This window comes from Phocoena phocoena, chromosome 3 (assembly GCF_963924675.1).
Source record: "Phocoena phocoena chromosome 3, mPhoPho1.1, whole genome shotgun sequence".
Classification (NCBI taxonomy): domain Eukaryota; kingdom Metazoa; phylum Chordata; class Mammalia; order Artiodactyla; family Phocoenidae; genus Phocoena; species Phocoena phocoena.
Genome location: NC_089221.1, coordinates 170,206,138 through 170,230,270, shown reverse-complemented (window position 1 = coordinate 170,230,270; position 24,133 = coordinate 170,206,138). Strand labels below are relative to the sequence as shown.

Sequence of the window (24,133 nt, the reverse complement as noted above, 5' to 3'; positions counted from 1 at the left end):
TTGGAACTGGGCTGTTAAGGATGAATAGGAGTTCACCAGAGAAGAAAAAAAAAAGGCATCCTAGGTAGAAGTAACTGCACAGATAAAAGCTTGAAACCAGGGCTTCCCTGGTGGCGCAGTGGTTGAGAGTCCGCCTGCCGATGCAGGGGACATGGGTTCGTGCCCCGGTCCGGGAAGATCCCACATGCCGCGGCAGCGGCTGGGCCCGTGAGCCATGGCTGCTGAGCCTGCGCGTCCGGAGCCTGTGCTCCACAACGGGAGAGGCCACAGCAGTGAGAGGCCCGAGTATCGCAAAAAAAAAAAAAAAAAAAAGCTTGAAACCAGAAAAAGCCTGATCTACTTGGGCAACAGGGAATACTGGTGGGATACATTTATTGAGCACCTATGTTTGCCAGGCTGTATGCTAGGAACCTCACAGGAAACTGGCCACAAGTTGGGTAAGAGGGGATTATTTCCTGCATTTTATGGAAGAGAGATGTAAAACACAGGACAAGTGATCTGCTGAAGGACACACAGCATTTAGAAGATAGGATAGGTTCATGTCCTGCTCTAGGGGCTGGGATGGCCAATGGGGAGGAGGAAGTGGTACTTTTGAGGAGTGGGAGGCGGACGACTCTCCTGCCCACCAGGATTGATGTCCCTTACCCCCTGGCCTTCTGTAGGTGGCCTGGGGAGAGGAGAAACACCTGACACTGGCCATGAAGACCCTCCGGGCACGATTTAAGAAGACAGAGGTGAGTCTGAGGCCACTGAGATGCCTGACATCCCCCAACTTCAGGCTCCTGTCCCCCAGGACCTGGCTGAAGATCCACTGGGCCCTTGGACTGCTGTCCTCTGTCTGTCATCAGATTCTTTTGGCAGTATGACCAAGCGCCTCCCTGTTCAAAACTCTTCCATGGTTGCCCACCATCCACAGGTTCAAGTTTACCCTTTTAGCCTCTGGCCACCTCCCCTCTCTTTCCTCTCTACTGCCCCCTGCTGCCCTGATCTCCACATTACTTCCTGTTAAAGCTTTTCAGCCACCATGCCTTTGTCCAGGCTGTTCCCTCCACCTGCAATTCTCTTCCCTGTACTACTGTGCATCAGATCCTCCCCATCGCTCGCAATTTGTCCTCAAGAACATTTCTTCCGGAAAATCTCTATTCCCAGCTACATTGACCACTTGCTTTTCTGGGGCCTCACTTTCTCAGGGACCCTGATTTCTTGCTTTTGAGTATTTATTCAGCAAATATTTGTATTGGGTGCTGTTCTAGGCACAAAGGACACAGCAGTGAACAGGGCAGACCGAAATCCCTGCCCTTGTGGAGCTGACAGCTGTGTTGGGGCGATGGATGCTAAACAAGATAAATAAGTGAAAAGGCATATTTTGTACCAGGGAGACAAAGAAAGGGAATTGAAAGCATCCTGAGCAGGGGAGATGGTTGCAATTTTAAAGCAGGTTGTCCGGAAAGGCCTCACCAAGAAGCTGATATTAGAGTAAAGATCAGAAGGGAAAGGAGGAGGAAACCATGTGTGTATTTGCAGGAACTGCATTCCAGGCAGAGGGAACAGCCAGTGCAAAGGCCCTGAGGTGGGGTCTAGCTGGCTTCTCTTGCAGCTATATTTTGGGCTGTGAACTTCCAGAGACTGTGCTCCTTCCTCATTCATTACCCACTCCCTCCCGGCCCCGCTAGTCCCTGCCAGTGTGCAGGCTGGTCCAGGGCACAGAGTCACAGAAGCTAAGAGAGCATTTGCATGTAGAGTCTGGCAGCCAGCCTTCCTGAGCACTGGCCTCTGTCAGGCTAGACTTCCCAATTACAGCACAAAGAAACTAGGGTCTAGAGAGGTTAACTCACCTCTCCTGGTCACAGAGTAAAGTGGCAACAGGGAGATTCAAACCCACACGTGTCTGACTTTAGAGCCCTTGGTCTTTCTCCCATGACAGGGCCTTCCCATCTGGAAGGCCCAAGGCAGTCAGGGAGGCTACCTGGAGGAGGTGGTGCTGGAGCAGAGCCTGGAAGGATGGGAAGATTTAGTTAGACAAGTGAAGGCACACAGGGAGGGGGATGGGGACCAGTGTGAGCAAAGGTCTGGAGGCTGGGCAGAGCCTGGTTGATACAGGGACATAATGGGATGATGAAAAGGTTCTTTTGGCTGGAGGAGAGAATGTGAGGGGGAGCTGAGGCCCGAGAAGGCCCAGCCCAAGGAGTCCTTGAATGTCAAAAACGGGGCAGAGGAACAGCCTGGTTTTATTTTTTAATTAAAAAAATTTTTTGGCCTTGCTGCACAGCATGCAGGATCTTAGTTCCCCAGCCAGGGATCGAACCCGTGGCCACTGCTGTGGAAGAGCAGAGTCTTAACCACAGGACCGCCAGGGAAGTCCCAAGCCTGGTTTTAAAGTCAGATGGCTCTGGGTTCGAATTCTTCCTCTGCCCCTGACTAGCTCAGTGACTTTGTGTATATCTCCACCATTCTCTGGCCTTCCAAAGTTTTCCCAACTGATTTTTATTTTATTTTATTTTTATTTTATTTATTTATTTTGGCTGTGCTGTGCGGCTTGTGGGATCTTAGTTCCCTGACCAGGGATCAAACCGGTGCCCCCTGCAGTGGAAGCTCAGAGTCCTAACCACTGGACCACCAGGGAATTCCCCCCTCAAAATGATTTTTAAATGTATTTTTATTATTTGTCAATTTTAACATTCCTTTCATTTTGTTTATTTTAACGTTTAAAATTTACATTCAATGCCGTTGAACTCATTTTTATTTATTTCATCCCATTTTTGTTTTTATTTATTTGTTTTCAAACACTACAAGGAGATTTCCATGTGCTTTGCAGATGTCAGCTCCTTTAACCCTCATAACAATCATATGGGGTAGGAGCTTTTATCTCCACTTTATAAATGAGTAAACGATGCCCAAAGAGGTTAAGGAACTTCCCCAACATCACACAGGTAGGAAGTGAATGCCTGCCTTCTCCCTGGGCTGTGTTACTAGGAACACCTGTGTTACTAGGGCTGTGTTATTGGGCCTTGGTTGCTGGGAAACTTGCATTGATTGAAGTGAGAAGGAAGGAGAGGGAGAGGGGGAGGGAGAGAGAATGAAAGAGAGAGAGAGAGAGGGCACCAGAGCAAGGAATAAATTGTTTGTTAAGCCCTACAAAACGTGGCATGGGGTTAGGAGAGGGGGAGGGAGAGAGAATGAAAGAGAGAGAGAGAGAGGGCACCAGAGCAAGGAATAAATTGTTTGTTAAGCCCTACAAAACGTGGCATGGGGTTAGCTTCATTCACTGCGAAACGATCCTAAAATTTTCATCCCGTTCGAAATTGGTTCCTAGTTAGTGTTCACATTTCCTGCTACAGATTCTGGAGAAGTTGTAGCCAGTGGTAAACCAAACCACGGGATTGTTGAATTTCAAAAGCAGAGTTCTATTGAAATCCAATCCTTCAAAACGTTTGTGCCGCTAAAAAAAACAAAAACAAAAAAAACACCTAGGGGCTTCCCTGGTGGCACAGTGGTTGAGAATCTGCCTGCTAATTCAGGGGACACGGGTTCAAGCCCTGGTCTGAGAGGATCCCACATGCCGCGGAGCAACTAGGCCCGTGAGCCACAACTACTGAGCCTGCGTGTCTGGAGCTTGTACTCCGCAACAAGAGAGGCCGCGACAGTGAGAGGCCCGCACACTGCGATGAAGAGTGGCCCCCGCTTACCACAACTAGAGGAAGCCCTTGCACAGAAACGAAGACCCAACACAGCCAAAAATAAATAAATTAAATTAATTAATTAAAGAAAAAAAACAAAAAAACACCTAATTTGGGACGTGGGTGTGTTTTGATAGGTGCCTGGCACAGTGTCAAGATGAGGAGGGCAGGAATAGAAGGGTGTTAAAACCTCAGCCTGGGTGTGAGGGTCTCTGGGTGTGTCAGGGAGGGCGGGGGCAGCGAGCAGAGCCCGCCTGGGCTGGAGCGGGCACGGCAGATGGGAGGCCTGGGGGAGGAAGGAGAGGAGAAGCTGGTCCTCCACTCCCCCACCAAAACCGCCCCCCACCCCCGTCAGTCCCTCTACCTGCCAGGCTCCAGTTTCTCTGCCAAACGCAGGAGTCAGGTTCAGCTTTTGTTCGGCTGCCCCGAGGGAAGAAAGCAAACACCCGCGACTGCAGTGGTCCGTCTCCACCTCCGTCTCCATCTCTCCGGACCTTCCATTTCCCATTCTCAGCACACAACCTGACCGGCGCGCCCTCCCCGCTCCTTTCTGCTTCTCTCATGATACAGCCTGCTCTGCCAGGTCCCAGCAGAGCGCCCTACTTGCTCCGAGCCTTCTCGCACCCTCTCTGGGCCTCAGTTTTTCCATCCATAAGATGGGAGGGATTTCCCTGGTGGTCCAGTGGTTAAGACTCTGTGCTTCCAATGCAGGGAGCACGGATTTGGTCCCTTGTTCGGAGAACTAAGATCCCACATGACACGCGATGCCGCAAAAAGAAAAGAAAAGAAAAGAAAAAAGATGGGAGTTAACTGGAGCCGGGAGCCTAGTATTTGGATTCCCATCAACCTCCTGCCCTTATTTCAGGTTTTAGAAAAATCCTACATGGAAGAAGAGTGCGGATTTGTAGAAAATTTTAGAGATTCGTAAACTCCCGGTGCCTCAACACTTTTTGGAAAATCTGTCTGTCTCTCTGTCTCTCCCTCACTTTTATTCCCAGAGTCAGTTTCTTTTTCTTTTTTTTTTCAGTTTGAACAAAGTAGTTTATTGCTATTAGATCAACACAGGCACTAGGGGATTGACTGAATTTTGTAGCTTGTAGTTTATTATTAGGATGCCCTGAAAAGTACTCTTGAAATGAACAAATGTACATATAGATATATATTAGATATGTGACCTTATTTTAAATGAGTCACTATTTCTTTAATTCATCCAACAAACATTTATTCAGCACCTACTGTGGGCTGGAGATCAGGGCCGGCTTCACAGACACACACACACACACACACACACACACACACACACACACACACCCTGCCACTCAGAAGGACCCCATGTTTGGTTTCATACTCATTTCTCCCCATCTTGAAATTCTTCATAATTTTTCAACAAGGGGCCCTGCATTTTCATTTTGCACCGGGTCCTTCAAAATCTATACCCGGTACCTGCTGGGGATCCAGCCGCAGTGACTAAGGGGGACAAAAATTCCTGCCTGTGCAGAGGTGAGATTCTGTGGAGAGATCAAGAGGAAACAATATTTTCAGAAAGGTACACAGGATGACGTCAGGTAGTGGTAAGAACGATGAAGGAAAAATAACCCCCCACTAAGGGGTCAGAGTGACAAGGGGTGATCAGAGAAGGGCTCTCTGAAGAGGTGTCTTCCAGTGCAAAAGACAGTAGAGGAATCAGCGTTGTGGGCAGTGGAGGAAGGAGGGCATTCCGGGTGGAGGACACAGCAAGGGCAAAGGCCCGGAAGTGGGCAGAGCTGTCTGAGGACCAGAAAGGAGGCCACTGCAGCAGGATGTCACGGACCAGGGGAAAGGTAGGGGGAGATGAGCTCAGAGAGTTGACAAGGAGGATTGTTTAGAGCAAAGCTAGGCACATTTTTCCTGTAAAGGGCCAGAAAGTAAACTTTTTTTTTTTGCCACGCCACACAGCTTGTGGGATCTTAGTTTCCTGAGCAGGGATTGAACCCCGGCCCTCGGCAGTGAAAGCATGGAGTCCTAACCATTGGACCACTGGGGAATTCCCATAGGCCATTTGAAAATGGATGGGCATAGCCCCATCCCAATAACACTTGTTTTATGGACACTGGAATGAGGATTTCATATAATTTTCATGTGTCAGGAAGTACTACTCTTCTTTTGATTTTTTTTTTCCCCTGACCACTTATAAGTGTAAAAACCATCCTTAGCTCTTGAGCTGGACCAAACCAGGTAGGGATGGGGTGGGCTGGGATTTGCCACCCACCCCAGCCCTGGGGACCTCCGTTGGCAGTTGGACCGCTTGCCATAGAACCTCCTGGGCTCTGTGAGCAGTTAGCATTTGATGCTGAGCAAAGTCGCTGGAGGCTTTTGAGCAGAAGAGAGAAATGCTCTGATGCAGGCTTTAGGAAGCTGTGGACCAGGGAGGGGAACAGAAGCAGGGAGGCCTGGGAGGAGGTGACCTCCCAGAATTGTGATGGGGCTGGACCATGGGTGAGAAGGGGTCCCTGGACATAGTTTACAGCTGGTGGGGTTGGCTGCTGGATTGGGTGTGGGGTGAGAGAGGAGTGAGATGATGCTAAGACTTGGCCTAAGCCCCTACCGGGACAGCGACGCCCTTGGCCCACTGCGGGGGGCTTCTGAGCTTGTCTAACATCCAGAAGGACAGGCCGAGGGCAGTTGGAAATCCGAGGCCTGAGCTGGGAGATCCATTTCAGTCTCCTCTCTGGACAAGCCTGAGAGGGTCACACCACCCCCCCTCGGTGTAAGAGGAGAGAGGAGCCCTTAACACCCTCCTTCCAACTCCCCAATTGCTTATCAGCAGATTCTCCATTTACCTGCCCCCACCTCTCCCTCCATCTGCCTAAAGGTGTCTAAGAATAATCACGGACAACAGCAGTGATCCTGCCTCCAGGTACACTGCGTGATACCTGGGACGTTTACGTTTTTCACATGGTGTGTGTGGGTGTGGGTGTTTCTGGACCAGGGGTGCCGCTCAACACCCCACAGAGTCCAGGATGACCCCACCCCAGGGAATGACCAGGCCCCAAGTGTCAGCAGTGCCTCTGGGTGGAGGAACCCGGCTCTATAGTGTTCGTTCCATTATCTATCCCATTGTTAAAGAATTGAGGCCCAGAGAGGGAGAATGGCTGGCCCCGGGTCACACAGCAACTATACAATGGCCAAGCTGGGTTCAAAGCCCCAGTGCCTGTCAGCAGTCACTGCTCTTAAATTTGGGTTCCTGAAGGCCTGTCTCCTCACTCATCCCTTCTCTCCCCTGTAATCCCAATCTTCTCCCTTCTCCTGGTCCCTTCTCGAATTTGCATCCACAACACAGTGGACTATCCTGACTTTTGGAACCATTTGTGGCTCTCCTGACACGCCACACTCCTGGTTTCCCCCGCCTTCCCAGGACCCCCTCCTCCAGCTCCTATGCTAGCCTAGCACCTCTCCTCCTCTGCCCCCACCCTAAGTATGCACACCCGTGCCCCACCCCACGCCCCAGGTCCTGGACCAGGGCAGAGGCTCCCGCTCTGGTCCAGGAGAGCAATTTATTTCATGATATCTCCCAAACATGATCTTGTTCCTGCCACTCCCCAACTCCTGCCCATTCTTCAAGTTTCAGCTCAGATGTCCTTTCTTCCAGGAAGCCCTCCCTGACTCCCCAGATGATATCAAGAGTCCTCTCTGAGCTCCCAGCTCACCTGGGCTTCCCTCATAATAGCCCTGATCACCTTGGTTCATAAATCCATGGGTGTGTCTGTCTCCTCAGGGACCTCAGTAATAGCAGGGACATCTGTCTTCGTCACCACTGAGTCCCAATGCCCAGTGCCGTGCCAGGCACCCTGTAGCACAAGTGGACTGAATGAATGAAATACACATGGCTCAGAAGGCTTGGCTTTGTGAGTCACACATTAACGGAGCAAACATTCACCAACTGCCCACCCCACCCTGGGGTGCCCACCCCACCCTGGCCTCTGCCAGGGAGGCCTCAGTGGGACCCTGCTCTCAAGGGGCTTCCAGTCTGAGAAAACCAGCAGAACACAGACCCTCCCAGCCCCTTGGAGTTAGAGCCAAAGGCTGTGTCCTCTCTGTCTTTCAGTGGTTTAACTGAGCACCTACTATGTCCTGCGTCCCTAGGATTCAGTATTAGATATGCACACAGCCCAACCACATCTTTCTTTGAATCCGTGTTTATGGCGCACTATGTTCCAGGCCCCATATATAGCATCTCATTTAGTCTTCCCAGTAACTCTCTGCAGTAGGTACTGTTTAATATGAAACCCATTTCCCGGATGAGGAAAGTGAAGTCCAAAGCAGGTAAGTATCTGGGCCGATCTTACAGATGGTAAATGCGGGTGTGTGGAGGGCAGGGGGCGAGGCGGGGGGTGCCCTGGATTCAAATTCAGGGTTGTCAGACTGCAGAGCCCCGCTGGTGGATGATGAATGAATGAAAGAGTGAATGAATGAGTGAGGGAGAGCCCGGATAGCCCAGCGGCAGTGGAACCAAACCGGGAGTGACCTGAGACCACTCCCCCTATCCCACACTCCCCCTCTTCCCCGCCCCCCCCCCCCCCCCCCCCCAGAGAGGCGGAGACGAACGCAGGCGGGTCCATGGAGATCCTGGGAGCCTGGCCCTCTTTGCCTCAGCCTCCCAGTGGCAAGAAGGTCAGGTCGGGCCACCGCGGTGCCCCTCCCCCAGAGCCCAGCCCCCTTCCCTGGCACTCCCCCTCACCCGTAGGGGAGGGGCCTGGAGGGGGGCAGCAGGCGGGGCGCGCGGGGGAGGTTTGGCGCGGGGCTTGGCGGGACCGCGCGGGCCGGGCGGCCGAGCCCCGGCATCGCGGGCCCTTCCCTCTGGTCACCTCCCGGAGCCCGGCCGCCCGGCCGCCCGGCGCCCTGGACACCATGAAGCAGCTGTGCCTTTGCGCCGCCGCCTCCTTCGCGGTAGGGCCGGGGGAAGGGGCGCGGGAGCGGGGCGGGCGCGGGCCCTTCCTCCCCTCCCCTTCCTCCCCTCCCAGTCCCGCCCCTCCCCGCCCCCTGGCCTCGCAGAGCCTAGACCCTCCAACCTCAGACCCGCGAAGGATGATCAGGGGGGAGGGAGGGGGCGGGGCAGAGACTGGGGGGGATGGATGGGACATTTGTGGGGACAGTTTTGAGGACAGATGGGGACACAGGAGCATTTAGAGGGCATGTAGAGGGACAGTTTTGGGGAACAGTTTTGGATGGGATCATTTGTGGGGACAGTTTGGATGCTGTTTTGGGTGATCTTTTCTGGGAAAAGATACTGACATTTGGAGAACAATTTTGGAGGACATCTGAAAGATTTTAGGGGAGGGCATTTTGGGGACAGATGATGGGGTTATTGGGATGATTTTGGAGAACATGTCAGGAATTTGGAGAAGACATTTTGGAATGCATTTCAGATATGGGGACATTTGGGAGACAATTGTGGCATCTCAGAGGCAGTCAAAGGATAGATGGGAGAGGGTGGTGCTGAGGGACATTGAAGCAACCTTTTTAGGGGTTCCTATGGGAAGACTTCGGAGGGTAGTTCAGAAAAGGATATGGTGAGGTGATATTGGAAAGGTGGCTTTCACTAAGGGCTGGGCTGGGAGCCTAGGTTTGGGGGACAACTTTTTGGAAGGATGCTGGGGGCTGATCTGGGGATGGTTTAATGGTACGATGGTGGAATGGTGTATGACAGCTGGACCTGGGGGCAGATGCTGGGGACCCAGGCTTGAGGGTTGCTGTCTCAGGCCCCAACCCAGGACCACTCCCCCCGGCAGCTGCGGCTCAGCCCCACTGACCTTGGCTCCTGCCCACCCTGCGGCCCCTGCCCCATCCCGAAGCCGGCAGCCAGAGGCAGGCGCCAGGCAAGTGCCCAGGCCGGGCGGTGAGAGCCCGGAGCCCCTGCTGGGGGAGTGGGGAGGGGCAGTGGCCGCCAGTCCCACGTTCCCCTGGGTGTGCCCCGCAGAGCCAGGACTGGGGCAAAAGTGACGAGCGGCTGCTGCAGGCCGTGGAGAACAATGATGCTGCACGGGTGGCCTCCCTCATTGCCCGCAAGGGGCTGGTGCCCACGAAGCTGGACCCCGAGGGCAAGTCCGCGTGAGTGCCCACATCCTGGGGGTGTGATGGCTGAGGGGTGGCCACCCTGCAGCTGACCCCTGACCTCTGGCCTCCAGATTCCACCTGGCGGCCATGAGGGGTGCAGCCAGCTGTCTAGAGGTGATGCTGACACACGGCGCCAACGTTATGAGCACGGATGGGGCAGGTACTACCCGCCGGGCCCTGGGGGAGGGAAGAGGAACTCAGACCAGGTGCCCAGCCTGAGGGTCCAGCCAGGCCCTGCTTCATGGCCTCCATGTCCTGCTGAAAAAGGGGGGTTCTCTTCAGTGCCCCCAGGGAGGCACAGGGGCGAGTCAGGCTGTGGTACCCAAGGATGGAGACCATGGCCAGCAGCAAACAGAGTGAGTCAACTTGTGGATCAGGGAGAGCTGGGACTCAGGTAGTGGTTGAGTCAGAGGAAGTAATGGAAACAGAGGAGCATCTGGGGGCGTGAGAATAACAAGTACAGTTTTTTGGAGGGGAGTATCTGAAGTGCATGGAGTAGCTGGGCTCTAGAGTTAGCTGAGCTCTGGGAGTAGCTGAGACAAAATGAGAATCTAGGTGTGTGACTTAACTAGGGCCCTGAGGGATAACTGCGATAGAAGGCATGGCCAGAGGGAGTAATTGGGACTCAGGGAATAGCTAGGCATGGGGCATAGCCACATCTGAAGCTTCAGGGCAACAAGTATAGGAGCCAGGATGTATGGGTACTGGGAATTTGTAGAGTATCAAAGAAAGCGGCATAGCTGGCACTTTGGTGTAGTTGAGCTTATAGAGTAGCTGGAGACCTGGGGAGTAGCTGGGGACCTGGGGAGTAGCTGGGACCTAGGGAGTAAGCTGGTGACCTGGGGAGTAGCTGGGGACTGGGGGAGTAGCTGAGGACCTGGGGAGTAGCTGGGGACCGAGGGAGTAGCTGAGGACCTGGGGAGTAGCTGGCGACCTGGGGAGTAGCTGGGGACAGTAGTGCTTGAGGAGTGGATGGATGTGGAGTGTAGCTGGGATGAGATTGTCTGGGACACCTACTAGCTGAGGTTTGGAAAGCCTCTGGTCCCAGGGAGTAGCACAGTTTTGAGAAGTACCTGGGTTTGGGGACTTGTTAGAGTCATCACAAGTAGTTGACACAGGTTTGGGGGGGCAACTGGAAGTTCCCTGAGTATCTGAAGCTCTAGTACATTCTCTCTCCCTTTCAGGTTACAGCGCCCTCCACCTGGCCGCCAAGTATGGGCACCCTCAGTGCTTGAAGCAACTACTGCAGGTCGTGTCCTTTCCTGCCTCAGATACTTCCCAACCCCAGATACTCCCTTGCCCTGACTAGTCCTGAGTTCCAGGAATTCACTGAACCCCCAGTTATCCCCTGAATCCTTTGTATTCCTTGGCCCCTTTTACTCCTGAGTCCCAGCTACTCCTTGGACAACCAGATACTCCCTGAGTGTCCAGCTACTTCCCACACCCAAGTTATACTCCCAGTACCAGCTATTTCCTGAGCCCAGCTTCTCCCCAAACCCCCGGCTGCCCCTGGGCTCCCAGCTAATCCCTCTTTCTCACCAATTTTCATAAAAGCCAAGAGAGTCATTTGGGGGCCTGTGAGAAGTGGGTTCCACAGAGCAGGTGGGTGGGAGGGGAGAAGGGGGGAGGCAAGGAGGCTGAAATACAGCAGAGCCCAAGGAGGGGCAGTTCCTAGAGAAATTAGGCAACAGGGATGGCTCCTAAACAGGGATGGCTCCACCTCCAATGACACGCCTCCCCCCCCCCAGGCATCCTGCGTGGTGGATACTGTGGACAGTAGTGGGTGGACGGCCCTGCATCACGCAGGTGGGTGCAGCCTGGCCTCGCCCTGGCCACCATGGCCCAGAGGGTGCTAGGCTTGGGAATTATTCTACCTAGGGCTCTGGGGACCTGCCTAGAACATTCTACCTCCTTCCTCATGGAGCCCCTACTGTGTGCCAGGCACTGGGCTCTGCATTATCCTCTGACCCTTTGAGCCATGGACGATGACCATTGGACAGACAAGGGGACTGAGGCTTATCAGCAAGAAAGTGGGGAGGATCCAGGCCGTCTGACCCCGAAGCACAGCCTACTGTATGCTGGGCCTGGGTGAGGACGATCAGAGGGTGACCAGAGTATAATTTGCTTCAAGGAGCTCCTAGGGAATCTCAGGAAGGCCAAAGGTCCAGGCAACCTTCATAGTCATCAAATCCAAATTCCTTTCCCAAGGGAGGGAAGGGACCCACCCACCTGAGCCAGGGTCTGTCCACCGTGCCCATGACATTCGGGAATGTCTTTCACTTGATGACTCAAGAACCGTCTATCCTCTTGGGAGCGTGGAATACATTTGCTCTGGAGTTTTATTCACTGTTGAAACATTCCCTGCAGTTGGAGTACGCTGCCACCTAGTGGTGGCAAAGCCTTTGATCACGTTATGGAAGCTCCGTGGTTTTTTTTCTTTCAATAAATATTGAGTACCTGCTGTGTGCCAGGCTCGGTTCTAAGCGATGGGATTACAACAGCAAACAAAACCCCATAAGTCCTTGGGCACACAGCAGGTAATCACATAGAGTTTGATGATTTTCTTTTTTAGCTTTTTTTCTTATTTTATCTTCTTGGCCATGCTGCACAGCACGTGGGATCTTAGTTCCCTCACCAGGGATCGAACCCGCGCCCCCTGCAGTGGAATTGCGGAGTCTTAACCACTGGACCGCCAGGGAAATCCAAGAGTTTAATGGTTTTCCAGCAACACTTCCTTGCACAAAGCCCTTCCTTCCCTCTTTGAGGCTCTGGACATAACACACCTTGTCCTACTTCCTTGATGACCAAATCCTTCCAAGCTCCTCCCTGCCTCAGGGTCCATGTCCATGCAGTGACCTCTACCCTCCCCCTTTCACCATCAAAACTCAAGCTCAGATCAAACCCCAAGAAGCCTGCCCAACCTCAGCGGAGGTCTGATCTCTCTAATAAATATTAACACTCTTCGTATGAGGGTTTGGTATATAGTCGGTACACAATAAATGCTGGTTGAATCAAAAGGGGTTAAATACATGAAAATCAGTGAAACGTTCCACCCTAAGAGGGACCCACAGTGGAATGTGGAAGGAGCTTGGGACTGGGAATTAGGAGACCCGGGTCCTCCTCCTGGCTCTTTCTCTGACCCCCTGGGTGACCGTGGGCCTGGCTGGGCCTCAGTTTCTTCATCTGTATAATAGGAGTCATCTCTTTGTCACTGATCTTCTGGGGGAGGTGGGAATTTCTCATGAAATAAAGGATAAGAATCACACTCAGGCAGAAGGCCCCCAGAAAACATCAAAGCCATGCCCTTCCTACCCACCCTTCTCTCTTTTTCCAGCGGCTGGCGGCTGCATCTCCTGCTCAGAAATGCTCTGCTCCTCCAAGGCCCATCTGAATCCCCGAGATCGGGTGAGTCTTTGGGATCTTGTGGGGAAAGATACTGCATTTGAGGTACGCTGCCACCAAGTGGCAGCATCCCAGGCACCCTTTGAAAAGTATGAAGATTTGGAGGGAAGCTTGGGGGCCCTCATAGGCTTCCCCACCGCCCAGAGTCATTCTCTCATGCCTTGTCTCATCCCTCTCCCAACCCCCCTCCCCCAGCTGGGTACAACACCCCTCATCATAGCAGCTCAGATGTGTCACACAGATCTGTGCCGCCTCCTCCTGCAGCAAGGGGCTGCCGCAAATGACCAGGACCTTCAGGGCAGGTGAGCATCTCCCCTCTCAGCCAGTCCGCTGTGTGCTGTGTGACTTAGGCAAGTCTCTTAACCTCTCTGGGTGTGGGATCTAGTTGTCCTCCTCCCCTTACCCACCCTGGGTGTTGAGGAGGGTGTGGTGGTTTGAAAATGTCCTCACTCCCTCAGTAGCCTCCTCTTCTGGTAGGACGGCCCTGATGCTGGCCTGTGAGGGAGCCAGCCCCGAAACAGTGGAGGTGCTTCTGCAGGGTGGGGCCCAGCCGGGCATCACTGATGCGCTGGGCCAGGACGCTGCTCACTACGGCGCCCTGGCAGGGGACAAACTCATCCTACACCTCCTGCAGGAGGCCGCCCAGCGCCCCACACCACCCAGCGGTATGCAAACCCCACCTCTGAACAATTTTGAGCACCCTCCTCCATCTTCTAGGTAATTTCTTGTCACCCCTTTCTCTCCCTCCCTACTGTGGATAGTTTCAAGGTATCCCTATTTGTATTATAGGAGGTTTCATTGCTCCCGTCACACTACTCAGGACAGTTTTGAGGAACCCCAGAGCTTTTAGAATAGCCTAGGGGTCAACTCTGTTTTCCTGGGTCATCCATATTCTTGGATGTTTACCTTTCCTAAGAATTGGCCCTTCCACTTGCCCCATCCTGGAGATGCCACTGTTCTCTCTTTTTGAGAGTTTCAAGGCCCCTCCTATTAGTATTCTGTCAAAATGGTTGATTCCTACCTTAAAAGTCCTGATTCTGGGGGGAATTGGGAGCCCTCTCAAGTCCCCTGGGCTCACTAATGCCCTTCCTAGGGCTAGGAATGGAATCCCTAGAACAGTGCCTGACCCTGCTTCCCTCTCTCCCCTGCCCTCCCAGAGGATGACTCAGGCGAGGCATCATCTCAGGTATGGATCCCTAAGCAGCAAACAAGTCCCTTTCCCTGTGCACACACTACCTTCCCCCTTGACCCAGGCTCCCTGGGAAGAGAAGGAAGAGATGGACCCTTGACTCAGGGTTAATACCTGGAAGGACCAGGTTGGGGAAGAATGCTACCTTCGGGGTATGCTGCCACCAAGTGGCAGCAGCACCCACAGCATAACTCTCAAGACTCAGTGAGAACACTGCGGGGATGGGGCCAAATCATGGGGGCTAGGGTGGGATGGTAGAGGGAACTGAGATGGGTGAGGGCTGGTGCAATCAGTGAAGGAATCAGGTCTGGCCTCTTTCTCTCTTCCGGCACTACAGCATCTCAGCTCCATAGGGAAAGAATTGTAAACAATTGGGTCTAGCTGGGGAAAGTGCCAGGGCATGGAGAGGGGCAGAGGGTAAAACATAAGATTTAGAGCTCTCAGGAGATGTGGTCTTGCCCCCTTTTATGCTGGGATAAGTGAGGACCAGCGAGAGGCAGGGACTCACTCGAGATCACACAGGAAGTGAGGGCACAGTTGGGGCTGGTGACAGAGAGTGGGTTGGCTGTGTTGGTTTATTTGGGTGGGAGGCTGGCATGTCCCCCATGTACCCCCTCTACCCCTCCCCCCAGAACTCTGTGTCCAGCCATGAAAAGCAAGGGGCCCCCAAGAAGCGAAAGGCACCTCAGCCCCCTGCCAATATCCCGATGCCGGTGAGAGATGCCCTGGCCTTGGGGGGAGGCATGGAGGGACTCCAGGCAGGATGGGGAGAAAGCTCTGGCTCAGGTACGGGAGGGTACAGTCCTTGGGCATCACGTAAAGGTGGTGGGTTCCCGGGGTCGGGGGACAGGATGATCAAGATGCCTATGAGGAGATCGTGCGGCTGCGACAGGAGAGGGGCCGCCTGCTGCAGAAGATCCGGGGCCTGGAGCAGAACCAGGAACGGAAGAAGCAGGAGGTGAGGGGCCTCAGAGACGTGGGCCTTGGGCTAAGCCTGCAGCAGGTACCATTTTGGGGGTACCCTACCTCTTCTCCCTCTCCATACACACGGGCCTCCTCAGTGTTCCTCCAACACTCTAGGCACGGTGCTGCCCCCGGGCCTTTGCACGTGCTGTGGCCTCTGCCAGAAACACCTTTTCCCAGATGTCCCTATGACTCCCTCCCTCATCTCCTTCAGGTCTTTGCTCAAAGACACCTCCCCTACCCAGATTATTTAAAATTGTTACACCCCAACTCACTTCACAGTTCCCTTTATTTTTATTCAAAGCACTTACTGCTATTGGATGTACCATATATTTTATTCATCTTCACCCATTCGACTGTAAGCCCACGAGGGCAGACATGGTTGATGGTGCCTGGCTCACAGTAGATGCTTCATAAGTATTTACTGGATGGATGAATATTTGAGTAAGTGAGTGAATGAATAAATGAACGAATTAGTGGCCCTAAAGGGGGTCTGGCACAAAATAGGCCAGAGGACATCTGTGGTTGGGATGGAGGGCCACTGAGCAGGAGGTAGGCCAGGGAGGACCCCCAGCCCAGATCCAAGCCCAGGCCCCTTTCTTCCGTCAGCTGCCAGAGGCGGAGGCCAGCTCCCTCCACAGCCTGGAGAGACAGGTAGGGTGGAAGGTGGGGGGAAGCTGGATGGCCAGCTGCCCAGTGTTTTCCCCAGAGGCCCACTGAGCCCCCCCCCCCCCCCACTGCCTCCCTGCAGGTGCAAGAGCTACAGCAGCTGCTGGCAGAGAGGCAGGAGGAGAAGGAGAGTCTAGGACGGGAGGTGGAAAGTTTGCAGAGCAGGCTGTCCCTGCTGGAGGTGGGCCCAGCGGGGAGCGGGGCAGGGGTGGGGCTTCTAGGGGCGGGGCCACCAGGGGCGGGGCCACCAGGGGCGGGGCCACCAGGGGGCAGGGCCTCTCCTGCAGCTGCGTGATAGCCACACTGATACGCACAGTCTCACACACATGCAAACACAGAACAGACAAACGTACAAACAGGTACACATAATAGACACTTTTAAAACACAGAATCACACACGCTGACATACGTGCAGAGATGAACAGCCACGCGTGTATACATGTGGTCTTACACATACAACAGGCGAACACACAACAAACACATCTGTGGGTGTATAATCACACAGGCACAACAAATACTTGGGCACACACAGCAGGTATTTCTCATTCAATCACACACCGAGGCAACACACCCACAAACACATGTACGCACACAAATATTTCTCAAAATACATAATTACACAAACATAGATACACGTACACAACCATGTTCACGTACATGCACACATACAGAAACACAGAACGGTCACACACCACAGACTAAAACACAAGTGCAAAATCACACACAGTCACGGGGACTCACAGAGCAGAGACCGGGGCCACTGTGCACGCCCACACATGCACACACATGCTCACCGCCGACCCACAGACCCTGAACCCCTGTTGCAGGTACGCGCACACAGGCACACCCTTTCAAGGACTCACTCCCATCCCTCTCTTGGTCCCCTGTGACCAGGTGGCACGTACACCCCTAGTTGTTGGGGTTATGGACACAAACTTGGGGGAGACATGGGGGCTGGAGGGAGGGCAAGACCCCGAGCCGGACCCTGATCACCCCCCCCACCAGAATGAGAGGGAGAACACCAGCTATGATGTGGCCACCCTGCAGGACGAGGAGGGTGAGCTGCCCGACTTACCAGGTGAGCTCCCCCCTGCCCTCCCCCACCTGTTGTGTCTGGGGCCCCAGGAGTTGGAGCCTTGACCCATAGGCATTGAGAGAGGTTGCATCTGGGAGGGAGCTTGGCCCGCCCCGTTAGTTATTCCACTCCCCAAAGTCAGCCTGCCCAGGGACCCTGGGGCCTGACTCTGTGTCCCCTGCCAGGGGCTGAGGCGCTGCTCTCCAAGCACCTAAGCCCATCGGCCCAGGATCTCTTGGCCTCGCTGCAGGAGCAGGTGGCCACGCTCACCAGACAGAACCAGGAACTGATGGAGAAGGTCCAGGTGGGGAAACCGAGGCCCGGAAGGGTTGGGTGGGGACAGACCTGAGGACCTGAGGGGCTGTTCCCCGGGGGGTTGGGCGGGCACGTGGCTGAGTCTGTGGACAGGGAAAGTGGCATGGCTGCCCTGTGCCCCCCATGGCCACTTCAGCTCTTGCCTGGCTGCCCTGCCCCCGCCAGATCCTGGAGCACTTCGAGAAGGACGAGATGGAGGCTGACAGTCTGGCCGAGGTCATCCCTCTGGCGCTGTATGACTCTCTCCGGGCTGAGTTTGACCAGCTCCGCAGGCAGCATGCCAAGGCCCTGCAGGCGCTGGGGCAGCAGGAAGCACAGGAGGACCCTGGAGAAGAGGAGGCAGCCCCTAGGGAGGGCAACGGCCCGGGAGCCAAGGCCGCCAGAAACGGGCCAGTGGAAGCAGAGCTTGACGGCACTGCAGCTCCGGAAACCAGAGTTAATGGAGCCGAGAGCACAGATGAGGAGGCTGCGGGAGTAGAAACCACAGAAGCCAGAGCTTTGGAAGCAGCATCCATGGTGGCGGAGGCCACGGAAACAAGACCCATGGACGCTGAGGCCACGGAAGCAGAGGGTGTGGGCACTGAGCGCTTGGAAACAAAGGCCACAGGGGCTGAGGTCACAGAAGTGAAAACTCTAGAAGAAGGAGGAAACCTAGAAACAGAGGCCACGGGAGCAGAGTCCACAAATATGAAAACAGAGGAACCAGAATGGAAGGCCAGTGGAACAGGTGCTGTGCAGGAAGAGCTCACAGGCACAGGGACTGTGAAAACGGAGGCCATGGGAGTGGAGGCCACGACCCCGAGGGTCACCACAGGCCCCGCCTTGCACCCCAGTGCTGCCGAGCTGGAGGCGGCCCACGGCAAGTGTGAGCCCGCGGAGGCCGAGGGTGGTGGGGCTGGCGGGGTCAGCAGCGGTGACACAGGCCAGCTGCGGGCCGCCCTGGAGCAGGCCCGGGAGGACCTCCGAGACCGGGACTGCCGCCTCCGGGAGATGGAAGCGGCCTCGGCCCGGCTGGACGAGGCCCAGGCCGGCCGGCTGTTGGCCGAGGAGGAGGCTCGGGGCCTGCGGGCAGAGCTGGCCCAGCGGGAGGAGTTGCGGCTGGAGCTGAGCCGGGAGGTGCAGGCCCTACGGGAGCAGCTGGCTACGGCCACAGCCGCCGGGGAGCAGCAGCGGGCCGCGGCCGTCCAGCTGGGCCAGGCGCGGGACGTGGCTGAGGCCCGGGCTTCTGAGCTGGCCGCGGCCTGCGAGGAGGCTCGGCGGGGCCTGGCGGAATTGCGTGAGGCCTCCGAGGTGCTCCACCAGTCAGTGGTGCCAGCTTCGGAGCATCACCGGCTGCAGGAGGAGGCCCTGGAGTTGCGGGGACGGGCGGCCAGCCTGGAGCAGGAGGTGGTGGCCACGGGCAAGGAGGCCGCCCGTCTGCGGGCAGAGCTGGAGCGCGAGCGTGTGGGCAGCGTGGCCCGCCTGGAGCACGAGCGCATCGTGGATGCCCTGCAGGCCGACGTGGCCCGGCTGCAGGGGCAGCTCGAGGAGCTGGGGCGACGCCACGAGAAGACCAGCGCCGAGGTCTTCCAGGTGAGCATGGTGGGATCCTCATCGGGCACAGCCAGTAGCCAGTTGGTGGTCTGTTCTGACCCCACAGCCATGCGATGTTTCGACCCCATCGGTTTCAGTCCTGCAGAGACTTGACGCTGCGATATATCCAGGTGGACCTTTGACCCTGCAGCCATTCTGACCTCCTGGGTGTTTCAACTGGTGTTTTCTTTTTAAAAACCTTTTGGTCATTTTGACCCCATCATATTTTCTAATGGTTAGCCCTTTTTGCCATCTTCCTTTTTTGTTTTTGTTTTTGTTTTTGTTGCGGTACGCGGGCCTCTCACTGTTGTGGCCTCTCCCGTTGCGGCGCACAGGCTCCGGATGCGCAGGCTCAGCGGCCACGGCTCACGGGCCTAGCCGCTCCACAGCATGTGGGATCCTCCTGGACCGGGGCACGAACCCGCGTCCCCTGCATCGGCAGGTGGACTCTCAACCACTGCGCCACCAGGGAAGCCCGCCATCTTCCTTTTTATCTATCTATTTATTTATTTTTGGCTGTGTTGGGTCTTTGTTGCTGCACATGGGCTTTCTCTAGTTGCGGTGAGAGGGGGCTACTCTTCGTTGTGGTGCATAGGCTTCTCATTGCGGTGGCTTCTCGTTGTGGACCACGGGCTCTAGGCGTGTGGGCTCAGTAGCTGTGGCTCGTGGGCTCTGAGCGCAGGCTCAGTAGCTGTGGCACACAGGCTTAGCTGCTCCGTTGCATGTGGGATCCTCCCAGACCAGGGCTCGAACCTGTGTCCCCTGCATTAGCAGGTGGATTCTTAACCACTGTGCCACGGGGGATGTCCCCGGCACGTGGGATCTTCGTTGCAGTGCACGGGCTCAGTAGTTGCGGCGCACGGGCTCTCTAGTTGTGACACACGGGCTCTAGAGCATGCGGGCCTAGTTGCCCCACAGCATGTGGGATCTTAGTTCCCTGACCAGGGGTCGAACCCACACCCCTTGCAGTGGAGGAAGGAGGATTCTAAACCACTGGACAACCAGGGAAGTCCTGAAGGTGGATCTTTTGACCCCATCTCTTTTCTTAAATACACACACACACACACACACACACACACATATACATCCCGCAAAGAAACCTAGCAACTGTTTTTAACAAATGTGTGAATAAAAAGCCACATTTGTTAGTTGTCATCAGGAAAGCGTTTTTCTCTCCATGCCTCTGTTTACTCACCTGTATAATGGAGCTAATAATAGTTCTTAGTCCTCACGTGAGAATTAAATGGTTTACTTTTACTTAGGACAGTGATGGTACAAGTGATTAATAATTGCAGCCAGGATTACTGTTTTTCCAAGAACATTCTCTTCTATTTTTTTTTTTTTTTTTTGGCTGCACTGCTTTCAGGGATCTTAGTTCCCCGACCAGGGATCTAACCTGTGCCCCATGCAGTGGAAGCGTGGAGTCTTAACCACTGGACTGCCAGGGAAGCCCTATTTTCTGAATTTTGCCTTCCTTCATGATCACTTCTTTTGTGGGTAAATTTTGAAAGTCTGATTTGATTCAGACTTAGTTGTTGTTTTTTTTAATTGTTAAGGTGTAGTCAGTCTGTACTAAGTGGAACATCTAATTATTATCCATTTTCCCTGACCTTTTATTTCTTTTAAGGCCAGTGATCCCCCCAGGATCAATTTTTGCAAATCTAACACTGCTCCAATCTTGATATTTTTGTGAAAATGCAGTCATCAATTTTGGGGCATTTGTTTGCTTTTCATCCAGACTCTTCTGTTTTTCCTTCATTTCGTAAGAAATCTACAAACCTTCACACCACTGGCAGAGAAAAGAACATTGGCTATATTGTAATAATAATGGTAATAACGTTCATTATGTAATAATAACACTAAAAACAACATCACAAACTTGAAGATAGCACTTACTGTGTGCCAAGCGCCATTGTAAGTGTATTCCATGTATTTTCTCATTTTTATCCTCACAATCACCCTGTGATGTGGAGGCTCTTATTATCCTCGTTTTACATATGAGCAAATTGAGACACAGAGAGCTTATGTCACTTGCCTAAGGACACACAGCTTGGCAGAGTCAGAATGTTCATCGTGCCCAAAGAAATCCAGAACTTCCCTGAATCAAATTCCTTGAGACCCAACGGGCTTGAATAGCCTCAGACCAAAATAGAAGGGTCAGAATCTTTGGTGTCCAGGCATCTTTGGGGTCCAGACGTCCTCAGGGTCACACATGGGTTTGGGCCGCAGGTGCAGCGGGAGGCGCTATTCATGAAGAGTGAACGGCACGCGGCCGAGGCCCAGCTGGCCACTGCAGAGCAGCAGCTGCGGGGGCTACGTACTGAGGCCGAGCGGGCACGCCAGGCCCAGAGCCGTGCCCAGGAGGCCCTGGAGAGCGCCAAGGAGAAGGACAAGAAGGTGGGTCCCCTTTTCTTGTGCTCAGTCAGGGGGCCCCCCACTCAACAGAGGTTGGAGGGAATCTAAGAATGTCCCAACTGAAAGAGGCTTGGGAAATCAGCCCATTTTCCAGATGAGCAAACAGAGGCTCCAAGAGGCAAACTGAGTGTCTTGAAGTCACACAGCACCTCACTAGACAGTGGATGTGACCCCCAGAGCCCCAGGTGCTTTAGCACACAGAGAAACCCAGCCCCAACCTGCTGTGTGACCCTGGGCAAGTCACTTGACCTCTCTGAGCCCCAGTTCCCACCTCTGTAAAATGAAGATAAAATTGCGGTACGGATTATGGTTTATTTGTAGCAGTGTTCCTCCCCCTCAGCACTAGTGACATTTGGGGCTAGGTTATTCTTTGTGGGGGACCATCCCGGGCACTGTGGGGTATGGAGCAGCATTCGAGTTCCCTACGCACTCGTATCAGGAGCACCCCCAGTGGTGACAAACACAGATATTGCCTGGCATCCCCGGGAGGCAGGATCCCCCCTGGTTGAGAACCTCTGATCTATAGAAATAACAATAAAGCCCAGCATTTATTGAGTGCCTGCTGTTTGCTGACACAGTTTAAACTTGATCACAGCAGCCTACCAAGGTGAGAAGTGTGATTCTCTTTACAGATGAGGAAACTGAGATTCAGAGGGTTTAAGTCATCTTCCCAAGATCTCCAGCAGGGAAAGGGTAGAGAAGGACCCAAACCCTGGCCTGTCTGACCCAGCCCCACCAGGCCAGGCTGCTTTCGGCCCTCCTGTTCTGTCTGTCTCCGCTTTCACTTCCCGGGACTCCAAGATCCACAGGGTTTTTCTGTAAAGGGCCAGACGGTCAATGTTTTTGGCCTTACTTGGCCAGGACACTCAGCTCTGCCGCTGATGCAGGAGCTGTAGACCCTGTGACAATGAATGGGCTTGGCCGTGCGCCAGTAACGTTTTACGTGTGGCCATGGAAATGTGAATTTGGTTTCATTTGCACGTGTCGTGAAATGTCATTCTTCTTCGGACTTCCCCCTCAACCATTTAACATGTGGAAACCATTCTTAGCCGATGGGCCGGACTCAGCCTGCAGGGCAGAGTTTGCTAACCTCTAGCATGCAGCTTTCCCTCCAAGGCCTGTCCTTTGCCTGGAAAGGTCGCAGGCCCCCAGCCCCGGGCTCAGCATGCTAGCTGACCCTCCCCTGATCCCACTTCAGATCACAGAGCTCTCCAAGGAGGTCTTCAGTCTTAAGGAGGCACTGAAGGACCAGCCGGGAGCCCCAGGCTCCTCGGAGGTGGAGGCCCTTCGCGGTCAGGTGAAGGCTCTACGGGAGCAGCTGGAGGTGAGAGCCTCGCCCACCCGCTGGGCACAGGGCTCCCCGGAGGGTGACGGGCAGGCAGGAGGCTGGGCACGTGGGCCAGGCGTGGAAGGAAAACAGTTCAGTATTTTAGCAAGCAGCACAGTCACACCGGCGCCTGCCATCAAACTAGGGGCTCGGGGTGCAAAGGGGGCTTTCTGGCATATCTTGGAGGGGGTTCTGCTTTTCTGAGCACCCTCCCCACACCCACAGGAAGCTGCCAGGGACCACAGTGCAGTGGTGGCCTTGTATAGGAGCCACCTCCTCTACGCCATTCAGGTGAGTCACCCTGGCTTTGGGTGCGCCACTGCTGCTCCCTGGGCCTCAATGTCTCCATCTGTACAATGGGACGCTGGTCGAAGGAAGAGGTTCATGGCCTCTGGGGCGGGGGGTCGGGGAGGGGAATGGAGAAGCTGGGTGGGGGGCGGTGGGGAACGCCCAGGCTCTCTCGGCTTCTCTCCACCTCCCGCCCCAGGGTCAGATGGATGAAGATGTACAGCGGATTCTGAGTCAGATCCTGCAGATGCAAAGACTCCAGGCCCAGGGCCGCTGAGGTCAGAGCACTGCCCTCCGCCTTCCAGGCCCCGAATCGGGGCTCCCAGACTCACGCGCTGACCATCCGCACTTGGAGACCAGCCGGGCTTCTTCCCAATGATCCCTCACTGCCTCCACGGCCCCACTGGTCCCTGCATGCGCTGGTCAGTCTAGACCCGGGCCCTGACCGTGTACCCTTCCCTGCGCCGGAGAATTTGTGAGTCCCCTCCCTCATGTCTGGTCTTATCATCAGACGCCACCCCAGGAATAAAAGCTCACGGAGCAGAAGATGAAAGCGTCGTGTGGCCTGATTGCTGGGCTCCCACTGCGAAGCGGGGAAGGGGCGGCCCAGAGCGGGGATTGAGGATTAGGGTGAGGAGAGCAAGGCAGGACTCAGTCCCCGAGAGGAACACTATGTTACTATGTTACCGCAATATCTTTTTTCTTTCTTTTTTTTGGCCACGCCACGCAGCATCTTAGTTCCCAGACCAGGGGTTGAACCGCGCCTCCTGCCTTGGACGCGCAAAGTCGTGACCACTGGACTGCCAGGGAATTCCCTAGTTACCGCACTATTTTTAAAAGTCAGAAGGGGTTCCCAAAAGTTCATGATGAGTAAACTATGCAAATGTCAAATGAAGACGGCATCTGAGGCTGCACGACTTACCTGACTGTCCTCACCCTAAACCCGGCCTGGTGGGAGTGTCCCACACCCTCCCACAGCCTCTTTGCCCCTGGGCCAACCCCTGAAATCCCCTGGGGGTGCCTGGCTCTTTCCAGCTCCGTGTCCAGCCTGTTCCCCAGGTTTCCTCAGCATCCAGCAGTGGCTCTGCCTGTCCCCGGGCGTCCCAGGCCCTTGGAGAATGTCCACGGTTCGGGACTACCTTCCCAGA

The 24,133-nt window shown here is 54.6% G+C and overlaps 1 protein-coding gene across 1 annotated transcript; it reads left to right on the top strand.

Moving 5' to 3' along the window:
* The first annotated feature begins 698 nt into the window (after positions 1-698).
* Positions 699-23,262, top strand: ANKRD24 (ankyrin repeat domain 24). The gene is made up of 22 exons (XM_065873854.1): positions 699-734; positions 9,446-9,532; positions 9,634-9,764; positions 9,842-9,930; positions 10,955-11,019; positions 11,519-11,576; positions 13,105-13,175; positions 13,368-13,474; positions 13,650-13,837; positions 14,227-14,235; positions 14,330-14,358; positions 14,994-15,074; positions 15,212-15,319; positions 15,934-15,978; positions 16,076-16,174; positions 16,999-17,071; positions 17,254-17,372; positions 17,549-18,955; positions 21,185-21,352; positions 22,569-22,694; positions 22,923-22,988; positions 23,185-23,262. The coding sequence occupies exons 1-22, from the start codon at positions 699-701 to the stop codon at positions 23,260-23,262; spliced, it is 3,240 nt and encodes a 1,079-aa protein (XP_065729926.1).
* Positions 23,263-24,133: the final 871 nt, after the last annotated feature.